Here is a 20911-nt window from a genome sequence, read left to right as displayed (position 1 = left end):
AGTGGGTGGAGGCGGGAGAGGGGGAGGAGTGAAAAAATAAAAATTTGAAGTTGATAGTATTTTTAAAAAAATAAAATTAATTTTTTTGGGGGATTGGGTTAGGGGTGGGGAGTTAGGAGTTTAAAAATAAAAATTTGAAGTTGAAAATATTTTTAAAAATCAAAATTAATTTTTTTGGGATAAGGTGGGGTTGGGGGCTGGCCGGTGGGGGATCAGAGATCAGGTGAAAAAATAAAATTTTGAAAGTGAAAATATTTTTTTAAAATTGATTCTTTTCCCAAAAAAAATATAATTTGAAATTGAAGGAGAGTTTTGGAAAATGTTTTCCTTAATTTTTGAAGGGAAGTCATTTTCCTTAATTTTGAGGAAAATGAGTTGATTCGAAAAACATTTTCCAAAACTTTTGTCCCAACCAAACATGAGAAAATTGAAAAACATTTTTTGAAAAATGTTTTTGTTCATACCAAACACACTCTCAATGTCCCAAGAGAATTATGACAAATTTTTACGAGCAAATTTAATTATGAAACAAATACTCTGACATTACAACATAAATTATTTTTTAATAAATAACAGAGTTGGATGTTTCAGTTTATTATTTTCGTCTTCTTAGTGCAGTTTTCTTAACTTTGTAGGTTTAGTTATCCACTGCGTTTATTATTTTGTGTGCTTAACTTCGTCTTCTAACAATATAAATTATATACTATATAGTATCTTATCAAGCATATGATTGAATTTTGATGTATATTTCATCCTTGCGAGTAGAGCATTTTTCAAAAACTATTTTTATACCCGCACGAGATCGCAATAAGTTACTGTTATTATTTAACCATAAAAGAATAATTTGTTTCGCTGTATCAAATCGGTTTGTAATGATAAATTTAGTTGAGTGATTTTATTGATACAATGATGTAAGTTGAGTGATTTTATTGATACATAACAAAGTTTAATGACTTCATAAATTTTCAAAGCGTAAGTATTATTGATACAATATGTGATATTTGTACATGTACAACTATATATAGAAGAGAATGGAGTTTGTTGAACACAAGAGATCTAAAGAGAAGAGGAACTAACTATGTATAACTTGAACATACCAATGTACTCAAACATACTAATGTACTAGAACTCTACAATCTTACCCTTATCAAAAAGACCACGAGAAAAAATAAAAGATAGTTTACTGTCGTAGAGCGCTCTCGAGCTTTACTTGCAATTAAACTGTAACTAATAAGGACCAGAAGTAAATGGAATGTCAAATCTCTCAGGCGGCTATCGAGTTTATTGGTACGTCAATAAAAACAAAAACTTCTCACTCAGTCGGATACGAAATATAGAAAAATATGAAAATATTTTGTAATATTTCAAAACTATTCTTAAAAATAGTATAATATCTTTTATAGACTTTTTGTCAAATAAGAGAATCTAAAATATGTAAAATACTATAAAATTTTAATGGCGTCATAAAATCTTTGTAAAATACAGAAATATGTCTTTTTTTATATTGATTAAAAAAGAACTTATGTATAAATCGAGAGATCAGTACTAAAACTTTTTAATATTTTTTAATCAAATTATGATTTGATTTGATTTTTAACTATAAAGACGAACAGCATACTTCCAATGGGTTATAAACTATTAAGGTGACACTATTTAGTTCCAAAATGAAAAGCTTGGATCAGAAATTAAAACCACTGTGCTAAAAGTCATTCTAGATATTGTCAAATCTGTCACCTCTTATGGGAGACTTGTTTTCACTTGCTTTTGGCCTGTGTTCATTGGGCTTCTGCTTTCTGTTGTTTTCCTGTACATTTAAAAAAATAAAGGTTCGAATTATATCTGAAACTGAATCAAAATTTCAGTCTTACACAAACACTTAGATAGAAGTAGAGCTAATCGAGAAAATATAAAATCTATTTAAAGCCTCCAACCTAAAAGGAAATGAACAAAAGGAAATCTAACAGACGGTAGCAGACTATGAAACTTTACGTGTTAGGTTAGGCTATGAATTTGAGAATGTAACCCTAATAAGTGCATAAATTATAATACCGATGAATTTAGTGTTAGGACCGAAAATAAGCAGGTGTAAATGCGGAAGCTAGTAATGCAAACCTCGAAAGATCACGAGTAAGAAGACAACGAGAAATATACCAAAAGACACAAAGATTTAACGTGGTTCGGTCAATCGACCTACGTCCACAAAGGAGATGAGCAATCCACTATAAATATGAGAGTACAAAATACAGAGAGGAACAACCGCAACCAATTCACTCTGAATACATGGGAGGTTCACACAAGTGATAACGTATCAAACTTGTGACCCACAAATTCTCCCCCTAACCAAAACTCTCAAAACCCTTTAAGACTACATTGTGAATTCTAATTAAGTTAGAAGGAACATTCCTCTATTTATAGAGTCCTAAACCTTTTCCTACGAGAAAAAGATTAGTCAATTCAAAACCTTTTCCTAAAAGGAAAATCTATTTATGGTAAGAAATTTAGGGCAAATAAAACCCAACATTTAGGGTTAGCGAGATGTAGCTCTTCTCAGATGCACCTCCCTTCTGGCTCAGTAACGATCGGAAAAGCGGTGAATTCACGTCGTAAATCATCCTCCTTTGATCGCCAACAAACAAAACCCTAATTTTCACTTTCAACTTCTCTTTCTTAATTTCCTACTATTTATATTATATGGTAATTGGTAATGAGCCCGCCAGTTGAGACCTTATGGGCTAAGTTGATTCGGAATGAGTTTGTCTGTTACACTTAAATAACAAATAATTTTTTTACACGGATAATAACCGTTACACTTAAGACACAATAAACATTTGCGTTCCCCTTCTCCTAAAGACTTTCATCCACTATTTTCCTTGTTCTTCTTCTTAACACCCCCACATACTATCCAACCCATAAATATTTTCTCAAAGTTCATTCTTTTTGCTGTAAATCAATATTCCTCATGGTTTTTTTCGTTTTACCATATTTATTCGTAGATTATATTAATTGAATTATTGGGTTCGACTAATTTTCATTATTACCTTTTAAATTATTTGAAACTTGCCTATTAGAAAATATAAAGTTGGAAATTATATTTATGTTTGAAACTTTAACACAATCATTTTCTTAGTAGCTCATTGCTACAATATTTATTCAGCTTGTTTCATGATTACTCGCTTTTGTTTAGTAGCGATTCTTCATTCTTTGGGTGGCGTTGAGAGCTTTGAGATGAAAAGCTTGTTACGGATTTGTAATGTTTCACTTGTTGTTCATGAGATAGGAGACAAATTTTGAGTTTGTTTGTCCTCAAGATCTAAACACTTAGCGTGTGTTTGGTATGAAGAAAATGTTTTCCAAAAAAAATGTTTTCCTAGAAAATGTTTTCCTGAAAGTTTAGTAGATATTTAACTTATTTGACTAGGCATTATCTTTCTTTACTATGTCAAGGGTGTTTAATAGTTATATAATTCAAATATATTGATATTTAACATGTATGTTCACAAAAAATTTCCAACGAAGGTTGTTCATCTAACCACCTTTAGCTAGGTGTAGCTTCACTGCTGATTGCGAGTAAAGCTCAACACTACTAGCCAAACTCTATGACAATAAACTACTTTTTATTTTGATTTATCTCGAAGTCCTTTCATTTACAACTCCATACTATTTTTCAATCTGCATGTACGAAGCCTTCTCAAGCCTTTTTGGTTTTTTTTTTTTAGCCCTTCGTAAGAAATTACAATAATGATGAACAACTTGTTCGCAAATAGAAGGATTCGTCATGTTTCACTTGTTGTTCAATGAGATAGGAGACAAATTTATTGAGTTTGTTTGTCCCCAACATCTGGTTTGATTGTTCAATTCACACTTCACCCTCTTCTTCAACAACGGAATTTCTTTCAATAACAAAAAAAAATCCTACTGGAAGATTCGTTTCTCGTCCCACCAAAACGGTTGTTGCGCCTATATTATAGGGCTTTAAATTCATTGTTACCAAAATGGAATAAGGATACATATTCCTAATTTAAGTCTCATGCTAAATTAGCATAGATACTAAATAGAACACTGTTGTTGCACCCAGCCACATTTATCCTAAATTTGAACTTGTGAACCAATTTTTAATTTTTAGGTTAATTCTATGGGTGATCTAACCTACAATGAAGAAGAAGATTACACAATTATAAACTGCAATTTGCTGAAAGATGCAATGGAGCTGATACTCATAGCACTTCCAGTCAGGTCACTTCTCATATCTCATAAAAGTAACAATTTTTATAGAAGTTGTAACTCTTCAGAAAAGTCGTAACTCTTCATATTTCATCAATCTATATTGTACCACTGCTAGACAAAAAAATGATTAACTCAAATTAAGTAAGACTATCGAGAGAAATGGTAGACTAATGCATGCAGCAATGCAAGTATACATAGGATTAAAGGAGAAACATTTGCGATTCCAACATAGTTTGGCCCAAGTTAAGCTTAAGTTTGGCCTGGTATTCTTATTTGACAATCATTTGCTTAAGTAAGTTTAAAAGGGGCTGGTATTTAGACATATAGATGGTGGTAAAAGTTTTTGGGAGAAGGGGAAGGCAAATGTTTATTGTATCGCAAGTGTAACGGTTATTATCCTCGTAAAAAAAGTTGTTTATTACTCCCTCTGTCCCTATTTACTTGTCCATATTTCCTTTTATATTTGTCCCTATTTACTTGTCCATTTTAACAAATCAAAAAATGCAATAATTTTTTTCCTAATATGCCCTTATTTAATTCTAGAAATTTTCTAGTACTACTAAGTTGTAATGCATGCTTTTTGAAAGTAGAAAATACATTTGTTATATTTGAGGAGTTGCATAATCTTTTAAGTTAAGCGTAAAATTGTAACTAACTTATGATAATAATTGATGCCTTAATATGTATGTCACTTCTAAAGTGGACAACTAAACAGGGACAGAGGGAGTATTTAAGTATGACGATTAAAATAAGTGCAAAAAAATTGTTTGTTATTTAAGTGTAAGAGACAAACTCATTTCGAATCAACTTAGCCCATAAGGTGTCAACTGGCGGCCCATTACCAATTACCGGAGCGATATAATATAAATAGTACGGAATTATGAAACAGAAGTTGAAAGTAAAAATTAGGGTTTTGTTTGTTGCCGATCAAAGAGGATGATTTACGAGGTGAATTCGCCGCTTTTCCGATCGTTCCTGAGCCAGAAGGGAGGCGCATCTGAGAAGAGGTACATCTCGCTAAACCCTAAATTCATCGGTTTTATGTTCAGACTTATTAGGGTTACATTCTCAAATTCATAGTCTGCTTGCAGAAGAAGATTCCGTCTGTTAGATTTCCTTTTAGGTGGAGGATTTGAATAGATTATATATATATATATATATATATTTCTCGATTGTGAGTGTGTAACAGCTAAGTGTTTGTATAAGACTTATTAGTGTTACATTCTCAAATCCATAATTTACTAGTCTGTTAGATTATCCGTTTGTTCGTTTCCTTTTAGGTTGGAGGCTTTGAACAGGAGCTTTGTATAAATTATTCAATTTGGTCAGCGATGAGTTATGTAGTGTGTAACCGCTAATAAGAATTAAATTTTGATTTAGTTTCAGATTTAATTCGATTAGGAAACATGTTGATGATTTATGGCCTTTTCCTCAGTAGGTATTTAGAAACGGAAGCAATCTCAGTCATAATGATGAGATATTTTTCCACTAGATGTCATGTTTCTGATCTCGTGTTGTCTTGTAGTATACATGTATGTTGCCAAAAATGGTTTTCCAATGTTATTCAATCTGTAATATGAAAACAAAAACATGTTTACTGGACATTGCACTTCAAGTCCATCGGAAGCAGCTACTTAGCTTGTGGTTTAGTTAACAGAACAATCAGATTAGAGTTTCTAAGATTGCTTAGAGTTGTTGAAATTGGGTTTTAAGCTATGTTTCTCTTCCAAGGTGTGTTAATCCTCCAAAAGCAGCTACTACTCTCTTCGCCAGGGTCTAAAACACGTGTGTGCCAACATTTTTGCTCTAACTGTATTATCTTTATCTAATGTAGTTTTCGTGTCCACTTGTTGATCCTTCATTGTCGTGTCAACAGCATCACTTCTCTAACCTTTTTGTTTAATCGTAAAGGAAAACAACAGAAGAGCAGAAGCCCAAGGAACAGAGGCCAAAAGCAAGTGACAACAAGCCTGTTATGAATGAATGAGAATATCTGGAAGCAACTCTTTTACAACATGTACTGCATTTCACATTTAAATACATCATAAGATATTTTATACTTTACTTCTATTGGTTTTAATTTCCGATCCAATGCACTTACATTTTGGGACTAATTAGTGTTATGTTAGTGGGTAAATGGTGATTTAACTAAATTTTAATTACAAGTTGAGAATATCTAGTGTAACCATTGGAAGTAGGCTCTTCATGAATTGCTAATTCTGAATAGAATAGATGGGCAATGATGATTAGCACAGGCTATTTAAAGATTTTTCGTTTTGTGTTAAGATTGTGTCATGCCATGTCTTGAAAGATGCACTTTATAGAGTGGTGGTTCGATCGTTTATATCTTACAGGGTTGAATGTTGCTTAGCTAAGAACTCACAAGTCTAATAGATGAAAATGTAGAGGAAATGAGGATGCGTAGATGAATGTGTGTACATACTAAGAGAGAAAATATTAGGACAAAAAAATATGAGATTAGGTGGGCGTGCGTGGCTTCCGTGGTGATTGAAATAATTCAGGCATGTGGAGAGGAAGTGTGAAAAGTTGACAATAATAGCCTAAGGAGATCTAGAGATAGATCGAGAAAAAAATGAGGAAAAGCTGATTAGATAAGACCACCTTCAGCACACCAAAGAGATAACCTTAGACAGCAGAGTATGAAGATTAAGATTAGGATAGAAGATTAGTAGAATTTCTTTCTTTTGAGAGGCGGGGACATGATTTTGTTTTAGAGCATTTATCTGCTTACCATTAGTTGTAGAGTATTATTTTTTTCATTACCTTATTCTTTCGTAGTATTCTGCTATTCTTTGCTTTCATGTTTGTTATTCTTACTATTTTCACTATTGATTTTTTTTTCTTCGATAATTTGTCTTATCTCTTTTATTTTATATATATTTTCCTTTAAACTTGTCTTGTAAAAAAATATCCTTTTTAGTCGAACAGTATTCAATGTTGTGATAGTATATATAGCTTGTGTGTTGTTGTTGGAAATAAAGTTTAATTGATGCACATCTAATATTCCTCTTTCAAATGCCAAAGCAACGTCAATAGTTGCCACTAAAATATTAAGAATTCTTAATACTCCAATTTGTATGATATATTCTTGTTTGATCAAATCTAAAAAAAGAAATATTTCCTTATTTTTATTTTTTTTAATAACATCATCAATATTTTTATCATATCAAATTCTCTTATTTGGCAAAAAGTCTTAAAGGTATACTCTTTCAAATATATAATATCGAACAATTTTTTTTTAATATAATCACTATATTGGACTATAACTATATATAAGGACCCTACACAATTAACATTACTTGATTAACTCTATTCTCTGCAAGTAACCCTTATGTTACGTTTTAGTATTACTTTAGTCTTTACGTTCACAACGTCAAAAACCTAAAGAACTAAGAACTACGGCGGCAAAGGTTAGGCAACGACGAGGGTTGTGAATCGTGAGTATTTGCAATATTTTTACTACATTAAGCAGAATTTTTGCACTCAATGAGTAATTAGAATTCTCTCTTTTTTTTTGCGTTAAATTGTTGGACAAATCATGTATTTGTTTTGAAATTATTTTCTTATTGGTTAAATTGAAAACCGAACCGTTAAAGATCAAAATCAACAAAATCAAAAATTGATAACAAAGATCTTATTGGTTTGGTTATCGGTTTAGCATATTTAAAAATCAAAAACTAATAAATCAAACCGATAATACTTAAAATCGAACTGAACCGATCGTACACACCCCTAGAAAAAAAATGAGCAAAATTAACGTGTACAAAGTCCAGCCATACTTTTTGCTTTACATATATCATTTAAAATTAAAGTTCTCCATGTAAATGTATCATAAAAAACAATTAAAATGGAAAATTAAAGGAAGAATGTATAAATATTAGACAATTATTCAACTTATCATATATACTTGTACGAGAAAAATATTACGCAAAATCATTCAATTTGTTTGGCTGCTTTTTAAAAATCAGCATACCATAGAGATTAAGTTCAATTTGAAAAAAAACCACACTTCTATTCTAATTGCAGTGTCGAGAAGCTAATATGTTACTTTCAAGAAAGTATTTACAACTTGCAATAAACTTGAGAATCTATCCATACTTCATATTGAATATGAGTAATTAATTTATTGTCTAGTTATCTATGTCTTTGGGATTAAAAGAGGCTTCAATCTAGTCATATTTCTTTATAGATCATCTGACATAACATCTTTGAAGTCATGTCAAAAATTTATTAATGTTGTCTTCTTTTCCTGGTTCACTTGGCACATCAAGATACGATAAAACTTTTAAGGTTTTATGCCCTTGTAATGACATACCAAATTTGAATTTTGTCTTTAAGAGATGGTAGTATATATCTTAAAGGGATTTTCTTAATCGCACCTTGAACAATTGTAGAAGAGAAAACTTGTTTGAATACTCAATTGACATATGTTGTTTAATATATACTAACAAATAGTTATAACAATAATTTTGCAGAAACATAAATAATAAAGTTTAAAGCATGTACTCAAAAATAAAAATTAATAAGATAGACATAAATTAATGGAAGTAAAAAACATGTCAGGATCTGTAACAATCGAATGAAATTGAAAAGAAAAAAATCGAGCCCACTAAATACAAAATATTACCTTGATGAAATTATTCCCCTCTAGTACCCTAGGTTTAAAGGCATAAATCATCTCAAGATAAAACGATTCTATTCACTTGTGTATTAATACACAAACAATGGTGATAGTGTATCATTCAACACGAGCAAAATATACAAATATTTAATTGTGAAGAAGAAGTTCAGAATTTTCATTATTTTAAAATGAGAGGAAATTCCTCTATATATAAACAAAAAAGGGCAAATGTTTATTGTGTTTTATCGAAAATGTCACAAACTCTTTGGAAAAATTACAAGCCTTCATAAAGGTCACAATTTTTTCGTAAAAGTCGCAATTTTTCATAAAAGTTGAAACTCTTCATAAAAGTCACAACTTTTCATGAAAGTCACAACTCTTCATATTTCATTCAAAGCTAAAATGATACTGGTCTTCAGTTTATATTGTACCATCCCTAGACAAAAAAGTGATTAACTCAAATCACCAAATGTAAAGTAAGATTATCAAGAAACGGTAGACTAATGCATACAACAATGCAAGTATACATAGGATTAAAGGAGAAACATTCGCAATTCCAAAATTTAAAAAAAATAAATTCTGAAGGTATGACTGTTATATATTTGTCTGAACCAGCTAACTCACATAGTTTGGCCCAATAATTCATTCTAGTACAAATCAGTTAAACTTATGTTTGGCCTGCATAAGTAAGTTCAAATATGGCTGATATGTAGACATATAGAAGATTTTGTGGAAGTTTGATTTGTTAGATGGTGGTGATGGTTGTTAAAGTTTTTGGGAGAAGGGGAAGACAAATGTTTATAGTGTCTTAAGTGTGATGGGCTATTGACGAGTCCTCAATTTAGACTCATTAAGGGTTTTGTTTTCATAGATTTAGTGTCCTCAAATGCATATTTTGTGCCAGTAACCATTATAAATCCTTAATTTTTGGGGATTTGGATTGAGAAACAAAACATGGACACTAATGAGCAAAAAGGAACAATGCAGCTGAAAGAACGAAGTAAAGAAGGCCTGAGAATCACCTAAATCATTGGGTGAATCGACGAACAACCGAGGTATCGCCTAATGTTCCAGTTTGCAAAGCCTTGAAGGACAAAATCAAATGGACGATGGAAAGGAGCAATCAACGAGTCGCCGAACCATTTCGCGATGCAGTGCCTTATCGCCCAAAAGTGACAGAATCTGAAGATTCTGAAGGCCAAAGCAAAACGAAAATGTGAATGACCAAAGGATAGATCGTTGATTGGATCTACAATCCCGATTAACTGCGCCGAATGGTCCTACGCAACATAATTTTTGCGACTATAAATACATTTTAAAATTCTTTGTTTAGTAACTATCTATCTATCTACCTAGCGAACAATCTATCAATCGAGTTATCTAGTTATTCATTAATGTTCAGTTTGAATGTTTGAGAGACAATAGTTTTCTTAGCTTTGAAGATTTTCAATTCCATGAAATTGGAAGTGGGTGTTGAAGATTCTTCATCTTAAACCTCTGCAAAGACAATATTAATCTTACCTAGTTGATGTAAACACAATTTGGTATTGATTTCTTGCCTTTTACTATTTCAAGCTAAAATTCCAATTCTTGGGGTGTGATTATGGGTTGATTTAGTTGTTGGGTATTACTAATTGATAGTGTAAATGTTGTTTAAAAGTGATTTCATTCGGTAATTGTGGCTTAATCTAAAAAGTTGTAGTTGCAAATGCAACTCTACCTTCATATTTTTGGCTTGCTCGAGAGAGAGGTTTTGAAACCAAGATTACTGAATTGATGGTCTGTGGGCTTTGGGTTATCATGGGTTCAACTCGAGAGAGTGAATCCTAAACCTTTTTCCACACATTCAGAGAGTGAATGTACTCAAGCGAAGGTTGTTCTTAATTGTTGCTTTTTGGTATTCGAGAGAAACCAATTTGGTTCGGGGTAAATTGATCATCAGAGAGTTTATCTCCACTAAAGTCTAGCATATTCAATGATTTACAGCTATTTACTATTAATTGCAATTATCCTGTTGTCTATCTTATCCCATAATCCTATCACATCCCATAATCCTATCACTTGTTTATTCGTATTATTTACTTTTTAGTTGACAATTACATTCAAAACTCCCCTTGATATCTGACACTTGTATCACTCCGAACTTGAATTATGTTTTCATTCATAAATACTTTTAGCTATGATTGACTTGAACATATTTTTGTTTTTCCATTGATTCTCAATTACGAACCGTTAAACCCAACTCACTAGTTGGGTTATATTACTATTGAACGATCGCTAATACTTAATATTGAATGAAGTGACTTTGTTACGTTCTTATCAACTACTATCCCCGTAAAAAAAAATTATTTGTTATTTAAGTGTAGCAGTTATTATCCATATAAAAAAAATTATTTGTTATTTAAGTGTAAGAGACCAATTCCGAACTCAATTTAGCCATAAGGTCTCAACTGACGGCCCATTACCAATTATGATATAATATAAATAGTATGGAAGTTAAGAAAGAGAAGTTGAAAGTGTAAATTAGGGTTTTGTTTGTTGCCGACAAAGGAAGATGATTTACGAGGTGAATTCGCCGCTTTTCCGATCGTTCCTGAGCCAGAAGGGAGGCACATCTGGCAAAAGGTACATCTCGCTAACCCTAAATTTTATGATTTATGATGTATTAGGGTTACATCCTCAAATTCATAGCTTAACCTAAAACGTAAAGTTTAATAGTTTGTGAGTTGGATTTTGCCTGCTTGCTTGCAGAAGAAGATTCCGTCTGTTAGATTTCCTTTTGGGTTGGAGACTTTGAATAGATTTTATATATAAATTTCTCGATTGTGAGCTTTGTATAAATTTTGTCAATTTGTTCAGCGATGAGTTATGTAGTGTGTAACCCCTAATAGGACTTAAATTTTGATTCAGTTTCAGAAATAATTTGATTAGGAAACATGTTGATTTTTGGCTATATAGAAACCAAATCAATTTCAGTAGATATTTTCCTACTATATGTCAATTTGTTCATGTATATTGCCAAAAATTGTTTTCCAATGTTATGAAGCTGCTTCCAAAACTAAAGGCATTGCACTTACTTGTGTAGCTGTTTAGTTAAAACAACATTCAGATTATTAGAGTATGGCTTAGAGTTGTTGAAATTGGGTTTTAAGCTATGTTGCTCTTCAAAGGTGTGTCAATCCTCCAAAAGCAGTAATTACTCTCTTCGCGAGGGTCTAAAAGACGTGGGTGCCAACATGTTTGCTCTAACTGTATTATCTTTATCTAATGTAGTTTTCGTGTCCACTTGGTGTTCCTTCATTGTCGTGTCAACAGCCTCACTTCTCCAACCTTTTTGTTTAATTCTACAGGAAAACAACAGAAGAGCAGAAGCCCAAGGAACACAGGCCAAAAGCAAGTGACAACAAACCTGTTATGAATGAATGAGAATATCTGGAATGACTCTTTTACAAGATGTTGAATAGCATTTGACATTTAAATACATCATAAGATATTTGATCCTTTATTTCTATTGGTTTTAATTTCCGATCCAAGCTTTTCATTTTGGTTAAATGGTGGTTTAACTAAGTTTTACAACTTGAGTGTAACCATTGGAAGTAGGTTATCATGTTTTTTCTTCTATGCATCACCTATAAACTACAAAATGAATTAAAAGAGAAACAAACATGAAATGCCAAACAAAAGAGCTATCAATGATTCGTAAAGTGAAAAAAAACTTATATCAATAATGAATTAGACAAGTAATTTGATGGTAACAAATGAAAAAACATGATAAACTGCCAAATGAATTAAATTTGAATTAAAAGTGTATTAAACATGAATTAGAAGCGAACTAAACATGAATTGCAAAATATAGTATACGAAAAAATATTTTGTCATCTGTAAACTGAATAAAACTTGTATCAAAATATAGCAATACGAAAAAGCATTCATAGTCTGCTTGCGAGGAAAGGATCAAAATAGTCTCTTTTCTTTGGGTTAAGACTCAAAGTGATCCTTGAGTTTTTACATGGAACACTAATAGTCCCTTATGTTTACAATATTGGTGCACTTTTGGTCATCCTTCAAAATTTTACCTATTTTTTAGTATTGATTTTATCCACAACCTATGTATGAGATGTTCAATCGTCATTTTATGTATATAGTAGAAATAACAACTCCATATGAACGAATGTGAGAAGTAAAACACTTTGTTTTGTTTAGTAGAAATCGTACTGCAGGTAAAGTCGAAAGGTTTATCATGATAATTTCACGTGCAATAGTACAATTTTTTCTTTTCCTGTAAAGTCATATGTTAAGATGTTTTTAGTTTAGCTGCAGTAATATTTCTAGTGAATAGAACAAGGTGTTTTTCTTGTGACCTTCTCTCAGATAGAGTTATTATTTCTATTATATATAAAAAAAGACGATTGAATATTCTTATATGAATATTGGACAAAATTAATGCTAAAAAATAGGCAAAATTTTACGGGAGGATCAAAAGTGCACTAATATTGCTAACATGAGGGACTATTAGTGCTCCAGGTAAAAACTCAAGGATCACTTTGAGCCTTAATCCAAAGTTGAGGGACTATTTTGAGTCTTTCCTCTCTGCTTGCAGAAGAAGATTCCGTGTGTTAGATTTCCTTTTAGATTGGAGGCTTCGAATAGATTTTATATATAAATTTCTCTATTGTGAGCTTTGTATAAATTTGTCAATTTGTTCTGCTCATGTAGTGTGTAATCACCAATAGGCATAATACATATATTGGACCCTAAACTTGGCTTCAAATTTTAACTTTGACCTCCAACTTTCATAATGCACAAACAGACACTTTATCTATCTAACTTTTAAATAAATAAACACATGAGTCCTACATGGCACAATACACGTAGGACACCATGTATGACAAAAAATGACATGTAGGACATATGTGTCTATTTGTTCAACTTTATACAAGTTTAAGTGTCTATTTGTGCACATCCAAAGTTGAAGGGCATAAATGTGATTTGAAGTCAAGTTAAAGGGCACATTTACTTATTATGCCTCGCCAATAAGACTTAAATTTTGATTCAGATTCAGAAATAATTCGATTAGGAAACATGTTGATTTTTGGCTTTGCTCAGTAGGTATATAGAAACCGAAGAAATCTCAGTCGTAATGATGAAATCTTTGAGGTTTTAACCAAACTAAGCCATTATATAAAGCCATTCACCAAAATAATATGTTTTTCTAAAATTTTACAAAACTAATATAAACGTATTCCACAGTAACGTTTTAGGAGTAAAACGTTACTTACAGTAACGTATATCAACCTAATGCTGTTAGTTTTTTAAAAAAAATATATACCCTAAAACGTTACCATGAAATACGTTTATACTAGTTTTGTAAAATTTTAGAAAAATATATTACTTTGGTAAATTATTTTATATAATGGCTTAGTTTGGTTAAAAATTCTGAAATCTTTTCATGTTTCTGATCACGTAGCGTCTCATGTTGTCTTGTAGTATACATGTACATTGCCAAAAATTGTTTTGCAATGTTAATTAAAAAAAAAAAACTAAAATGGTAAGTTTCATCAAAATATTGCTCGTAAAAAAAAATTGTTAGTTAAAAAAACAAAAAATAACCATAAGTTTCCAAATATTGTTATATTGTTGGATATGGTAAGTTTTCTAAGTATTTATTTTCCTAATTTGTTACTAATTGGGTTTCCTATTAAGCCAATAATTGACTAACTATGCCTATAAATATACTTGATTCTTACAATTGTTCCCATAAACCTTCAACCTTATTACTTTTTGTTGTATAAAATATTATACCTTTCAGCCCCCATATATACTCTCTTCGATCTTTCAAATATACAAGAAAGAGTGATGGAGTTTGAAGAAGAAGGGTATCGATTTCATCCCACAGATTCAGAGTTACTCACATACCTTCTTAGGTTTATCACTGAAAATAATTTATGTGACAACGGTTTTATTACGGAGTGTGATGTCTATAACCAACAACCATGGATAACTTATGGTTATGGGCGCCATTGCGGAGGAGAAGACGATGGGGATACTAATAATTTTCGTTACTTTATTTCCCCGAGGCATAAGAAGAGTGATAACAGATTTTCCAGACATGTGGCTAACGGTCTTGGGACTTGGAAACAACGAGATAAGGGGAAATGGATTAGGAGTAAACAGAGCAAGCCTTTGAATATGGGACTCAAGAAGAGTCTCGATTATGATACTAACATGTGTTGTCCCCATGATGGAAAGTGGCTCATGAAGGAGTACGTTTTTTGCGAAGCTATTCTGAAAAAGTTCAAAAACTCTAATTATAAAGATTATTGTATTTGTGCTATAAAAACGAAAAATTCGTCTAATCCTTCTCCAAGTAGTAATGCGAGTACAACTGATGTGAATGAACACAAGTTGGATACAGAGGTGATTTCAGGAATAAATTCTGTTGAGCCGCGGATGGATCAGGCAATCACTCCTGTCAATATTGTTGAACCAGTGTTGCGAATTCAAGAGTCTTTATCAGATGAAGAGAAGATCAATGCTCTATTAATAGAATATAATATTGATCCTGAATTAACGCAAATGAGGAATGAGGACTATGGGATGATCAATCATCCTATCAATGTCGTTGAAAATCCAGCGATGGAAGCTGAGGTGCAAGGAAATGGTGTTTCGGAATTTGAGAACACAATACCAGAAAATAATCTGCCAGCACACCAGCAGCAAGGTTTTATTGTTGATGTTAATGAGGATTGTAACGCATATTCGGAATTTCAAACCAATAATTCAAGCTTTGTTGGACTACTAACTGGTTATGGGGACTACGCTATCAGGAACAACTGGGAGCTAAATACTTTTTCTCCTATTCAAGAACCTATGATTCCCGACTTTGCGAATGTGAAGTCAAATATAACTATGCCTGATAAATATGGTACTTTGGCTGAATATATGGATGCCGGTGTATTGATGAATCCGGAGAATGCTTTTGATTTTTCTAAACAATCAATAGTAGAATCTAATCAGGTGCAGATCACTCAAGAGGCTGCTGCTGGTGAAGCGAATCGTCTATTGGGGCAAACTGCACCTTTTTTTCAAATTCAAGAATTTGTGATGCCAGAAATGTTTGATATGGGTTACACATTGTTGGAGACACAACAAGAACCAAAACCACAAGAAGAATGTAAGACACTTTGTGAAACAGAAAAATCGAGCTTTCTTGATGACCTTACAGAAGCCTTGTTAGATGATGTGCCTCTGAATGATAGATTGAATATAAATAGGGAGAGTAAGATAATATTATTGTTGGATCAACAATCTTGGCAGTCTAACGCGCATTTACAAGATATGCTGCTCTGAAGAATTGGTACTACCTGGACAGTTTCAACTAATTTTGTGGACAATACTAACTAGCTAGCTAGGATCGGTACTTTTTGAAACTATATCACGAGTTTTTGTGCTCCTTTTTGTTGATGTTTCTTATAGTTTATGTAAATTCTGTTTTAGTGTTCAATTTCTAATTTTGACAAATAAACTGTTATTATTATTATAAGCTTGATTACATGTTACAAAAGTTCATACAGTCCCCCCTATATGATCAATCAAGCATTGGATACAAAGGAAAATACTCTGTAATTTATAAATAAGACTGAATTTATGTTAATTAGCCTTGAATAATGATTCTATATTAGTTCCTCGCGGACACTAACAAGACTGGCTAATTGGTCTGCAATCGTTTCAAAACCTCATTTTTGTGGTGTCAGACAAGTCTACTCTTATGATGTGGTTACCAAAAAGATGGAATATTTTCATGTGCCAAAGGAACAAGATTTAGCATGGTTTGTGGGAGTGCATGTGTGCTGTTTTGAGAGCTTGGAACTTGTAGATGGATCTGGCTTGAGATACTGAAATAAACAAGTTTGTGATTACTACTTTTGATAGAGTAATTAAGTACTGGTTTGTTGTTTGTTTACAATTGTTTTCCTGAAACTTTGATTGGTTTTACTGTGTGCATTTAAGTGGAAATGCCAGATCGAATACCTGCTATATTTGGAGAACAGTGTTGTGTTCATTTACTGATTGCAGTAGATATATTATGATATGTTGAAAGTTTGAATCAGGTTTTCTATTTATTGGATTCACCAAATGTTAGTTCTGAATAGAATTGTTTGGCAATGATGATCAGCACATGTTATTTAAGATCTGTTTCTTGTAAATGATGTGATGTTCTGTGCCATTTTTTGTCTTAAGAATGTGTCATACCAAGGCTTGAAAGATAAACTTTATAGAGTGGTGGTCAGATCAATGATCGATCATATGTTATTCGGTTATGAATTCACAAGTCCAATAGACGAAGAGGTAGAGGAAATGCTTCAAACAGTTTCTGCAGTTAAGGAGCGAGAGTACAGTGACCTTATCATGTCAGATAATAGTCATCTTGCACCACTTTGTTTGCTTTTGGCTGGTAGTCACGCCCACCTTATGGGAAGATCTATATTTGATTACTACAGGGAATTCGATTATACTAAACTCCTATTATGGTTGTATCGATTTCCACCTGCTCAATTCGGGTTTAGCTTTCCATTTGAACTTGGTTCTAGTTTTCTCACCATATTTCTTGGCGCTGCAAGCTATGATTTTACATATGGTTGTGGCTGATTTTAAGGAGTTCAATAGGATATTCACATGTCGTATTGACTCCACTTCCAACGCGCAGTGTATTTTGAGTCAATTCCCATTTATTCCTACTGCTAATTTCATTATGCTTATTGTATCTGTTTCCATAAGTGCAGTGGATCTTTGTGTATGGGATCCAGGAATAGGTTTTGGATTTATGGCTCTAAACGGTTATAAAGAGAACGTACTATTGTTGGGATGTAATGACATGTTTTTCTTAACGGTGTATTCAAGTTCTATGAGTAGAGTGTGGGATCCCGGACAACTAGGATGTGTAAAGTCCAACTGGTTCAAGGTGTTCTCTATTGTCGATAAATGCAATGGATTAACACGTCCTTTAATTGCATATTCACTGGTCTTTGCTGAATATTATGTGGTAAAACATGATATTTTGGTCGCCAACTCCCAGCAAACATTAATGTTGCATCTTCTCTGTATCACTGCTCTTATTGGCATGGTTACATGTGTGGGAGGTAAAAGTGTCGAGGAGATTTTACGAGGTGAAGGTTCTGTACTCTGCTTGTTACACACTTTATGGGGTCATAATGGTGCTTTTGTTTTGCCTTGCAACAACGAAAAATGGGTTATTGCTAGATTAGAGTTGAATAGAAATCACTAACTGCAGAATCAACCTCTATGAGGAATCTTATCTTGATGTTAAAGTTCAATTTCGATAATTCTCTACTGGTATTACTATATATGTAAAAGATGGCCTATAGATATAGAAAGAGTTATTAAATAGAAATTCTGTCTCAAACTTCCAAAATTTATATATATATATATATATATATATATATATATTGGAATCAATAAATGAACACAACAATATTTCTAAAAAAAGAATATCTCCAATTGTATTTACAGGACTTATTTCTAAGGTGTTCTGGCATTTCCATTGAAAGCACAGTAAAACTAAGCAAAGATTAAGGAAGTTAATCAAAGTAATTCAATATTAAAACTGAAAACAAATCAGTAGTTAAAACTGCCGTAGGGTGAATTAGGTTTAGGTATTAGTAATTACTAATTAATATAATATTTAGGTTTACTATTACTTGTCATGACAATATTAACCTATTATGGAAAGAAGTATGCATTTTAAGTGGACCCAGAAAAAGAAATATAAGTTAACACTAATATGATGAGCTAGAAAAAATTATTTAAATATTTTATGTTAGAATATTTGATCTTTTTTGTATTCTACTAATTCTTTTTATCATATGGATGGTTATTTTTGTTGATTTTGGTGAGGTATCGAGTTTGGAATCTAAATAAATTATCAAAAGATAAAAGTTGCCAAAATAAGTCACTATTTTAAGAAGTAACTAAAATAAGCTTAGTGAAAGAAAAAATTTCACTTTATCCAATATTCTAAACGTTTTTTGTTATTCTCATAACGTATATATTTTAATATATAACAAAAATATTTATTATACTTTATAAAGTGTAAGTTTTTGTTACACTCTGTAAATTGAAACTTTTCTTACACTTTATAAAATAGAACTTTTTCTTACAATTTATAAAGTGGAAGAAAAAATTATATTTTACAAAGAGAAATATTTTTCATTTTTTGAAGCTTTATGAAGTTTTTGTCGTGTTTGTCATATAATTATATCGGTTTGCATATCATTAAAACGGAAAAAAATATTACATTATGTTTTTTTTTATTTTGAAAACTCATCCAATCTCTATTAAGGACATTTAAACGTAGCACCTTCAACATCTTTAGTCTTCTTTTTTCTTCATTTCAATCACTAAAAAGTGTCTTCTACCTCAACAGTTAGAGTTTCGATTTATTGGGATGACGAAATCATACATGATGAAAATACCATTTATTATAATTGTCCTCCCAAACGCAATGTTAAATATTCAATTAATGTCTAATATCATAAATTTCTTTCATCAATTTATAAAAGAATGGGTATAGATAATATTGATTGTAATTTGACTATAGGGAAAAATACCCTACTTCGTTTTTATCACAAGGAAAAGTAAATTTTGAAGATTATAATGACGAACGTTGATCGACTTTTTGAGGGTTTCAAATAACTATATAGATCAAAACAAGTTAACAATACTTGAAATCTATGTTAGAAAGGAGCCTAAGACTAGTCAACAACGTTCTCCTTTATCAGTCAATGTCCATCCCGATTAGAAAATCGTAATAGCATTGATGGATTTTCGATAACTCAATCTACTGATTTTTCTAACATGACTCATTATCAAAATATTCTAACCGGTCGATATGATTTTAATTTGAACGAAACTATCAATAAAAGTGACGGGTAATTCTCAATAATTATATTTCTATTATTATTTGTTGATTTTGTCAATTATTTATTAATTTATATGATTTATTATTCTTATTATTATTATATATTTTGTAGCGGTTTTACTTCATCAAGATTGGAATTTGCTCCAAGTGTAAGATTTTCTTCTACTTTATAAAGTGTAAGAAAATTTTCCACTTTACAAAGTGTAAGAAAAACTTACATACTTTATAAATTGTAATAAATAGTTCCATTATATATTAAAGAGAAAAGGATCAAATATGCCCCTAAACTATTCGAAAAGATCTACATATACCCTTCGTTTAAAGTTTGGTTCACTCATGCCCTCGCCGTCCAACTTTTGGTCCAAGTATGCCCTTATGGGCGTTAGTTGTCATGTTGGACATATCCAACTCATTTTTCATTTCTATAAATGCCACGTGGAATTGCCATGTCACTTTGACCTTACCACATAACATTTATATGAAAATATAAAGATATTCGGACTCATAAACACCTTATCCGACCCATAAATCAGCTCCTTTTAAATTCACTATCCGACCCATTTTTAACAATTTTGTTTAATTTTTATTTTTGCGGTAAATCCCGATAATGAGTAATTGATTAATAAAAAATAGGAAAAATATGAAAAAAAATATAAAATTAACGCCAAAAAAGTCACAAATAAATCATGTTATGTGACTAACGGAAAACGTTTAAAATATTGGATAAAGTAGAGTTTTTTCTTTCACTAATTATTTTACAAATACAGATCTTTCCATGTCAGTTCTCTTTTACCTATCTCTCTTTCTCACTTTATACAAACACAAATCATATAAATTACAATGTATAATTTGTGTTGTATAAAGCGAGAGAGAGAGAGAGAAATTTGATATACAAATATTTTATTTTGATTCAATTGTATACAAATTTAAATTTTATACAGATATACAAACACAATCATTGATATATATATATATACACAATTATCTAACCAATATATATACACAATCGTTGCGCTTTTGTCTACCAGCAATTTATACAAACCTGATGTTCCATAGCAAACATAAAGTTTGTTATGAAGCACAATGTTGCAAACTTAGCTAGGGTT

At 31.6% G+C, this 20911-nt stretch overlaps 3 protein-coding genes across 3 annotated transcripts; all 3 read left to right on the top strand.

The window, feature by feature from the left end:
* The first annotated feature begins 5106 nt into the window (after positions 1-5106).
* LOC107022948 (wound-induced basic protein-like) lies at positions 5107-6338 on the top strand. Its single transcript, XM_015223507.2, has 2 exons — positions 5107-5231; positions 6136-6338. The coding sequence occupies exons 1-2, from the start codon at positions 5161-5163 to the stop codon at positions 6209-6211; spliced, it is 147 nt and encodes a 48-aa protein (XP_015078993.1). The 5' UTR covers positions 5107-5160; the 3' UTR covers positions 6212-6338.
* Positions 6339-11393: 5055 nt separating this feature from the next.
* On the top strand, positions 11394-12413 carry LOC107022983 (wound-induced basic protein-like). The gene is made up of 2 exons (XM_015223539.2): positions 11394-11491; positions 12217-12413. Exons 1-2 carry the CDS (start codon positions 11421-11423, stop codon positions 12290-12292), a joined length of 147 nt encoding a protein of 48 aa, XP_015079025.1. The 5' UTR covers positions 11394-11420; the 3' UTR covers positions 12293-12413.
* A 2309-nt stretch (positions 12414-14722) lies between these two features.
* Positions 14723-16216, top strand: LOC114077538 (NAC domain containing protein 52-like). Its single transcript, XM_027917575.1, has one exon. It carries the CDS (start codon positions 14723-14725, stop codon positions 16214-16216), a length of 1494 nt encoding a protein of 497 aa, XP_027773376.1.
* The last annotated feature ends 4695 nt before the right edge of the window (positions 16217-20911 follow it).

The sequence above is a fragment of the Solanum pennellii genome, chromosome 6 (genome assembly GCF_001406875.1).
Source record: "Solanum pennellii chromosome 6, SPENNV200".
Classification (NCBI taxonomy): Eukaryota; Viridiplantae; Streptophyta; class Magnoliopsida; order Solanales; family Solanaceae; genus Solanum; species Solanum pennellii.
This window is presented reverse-complemented; position numbering and strand designations above follow the sequence as displayed.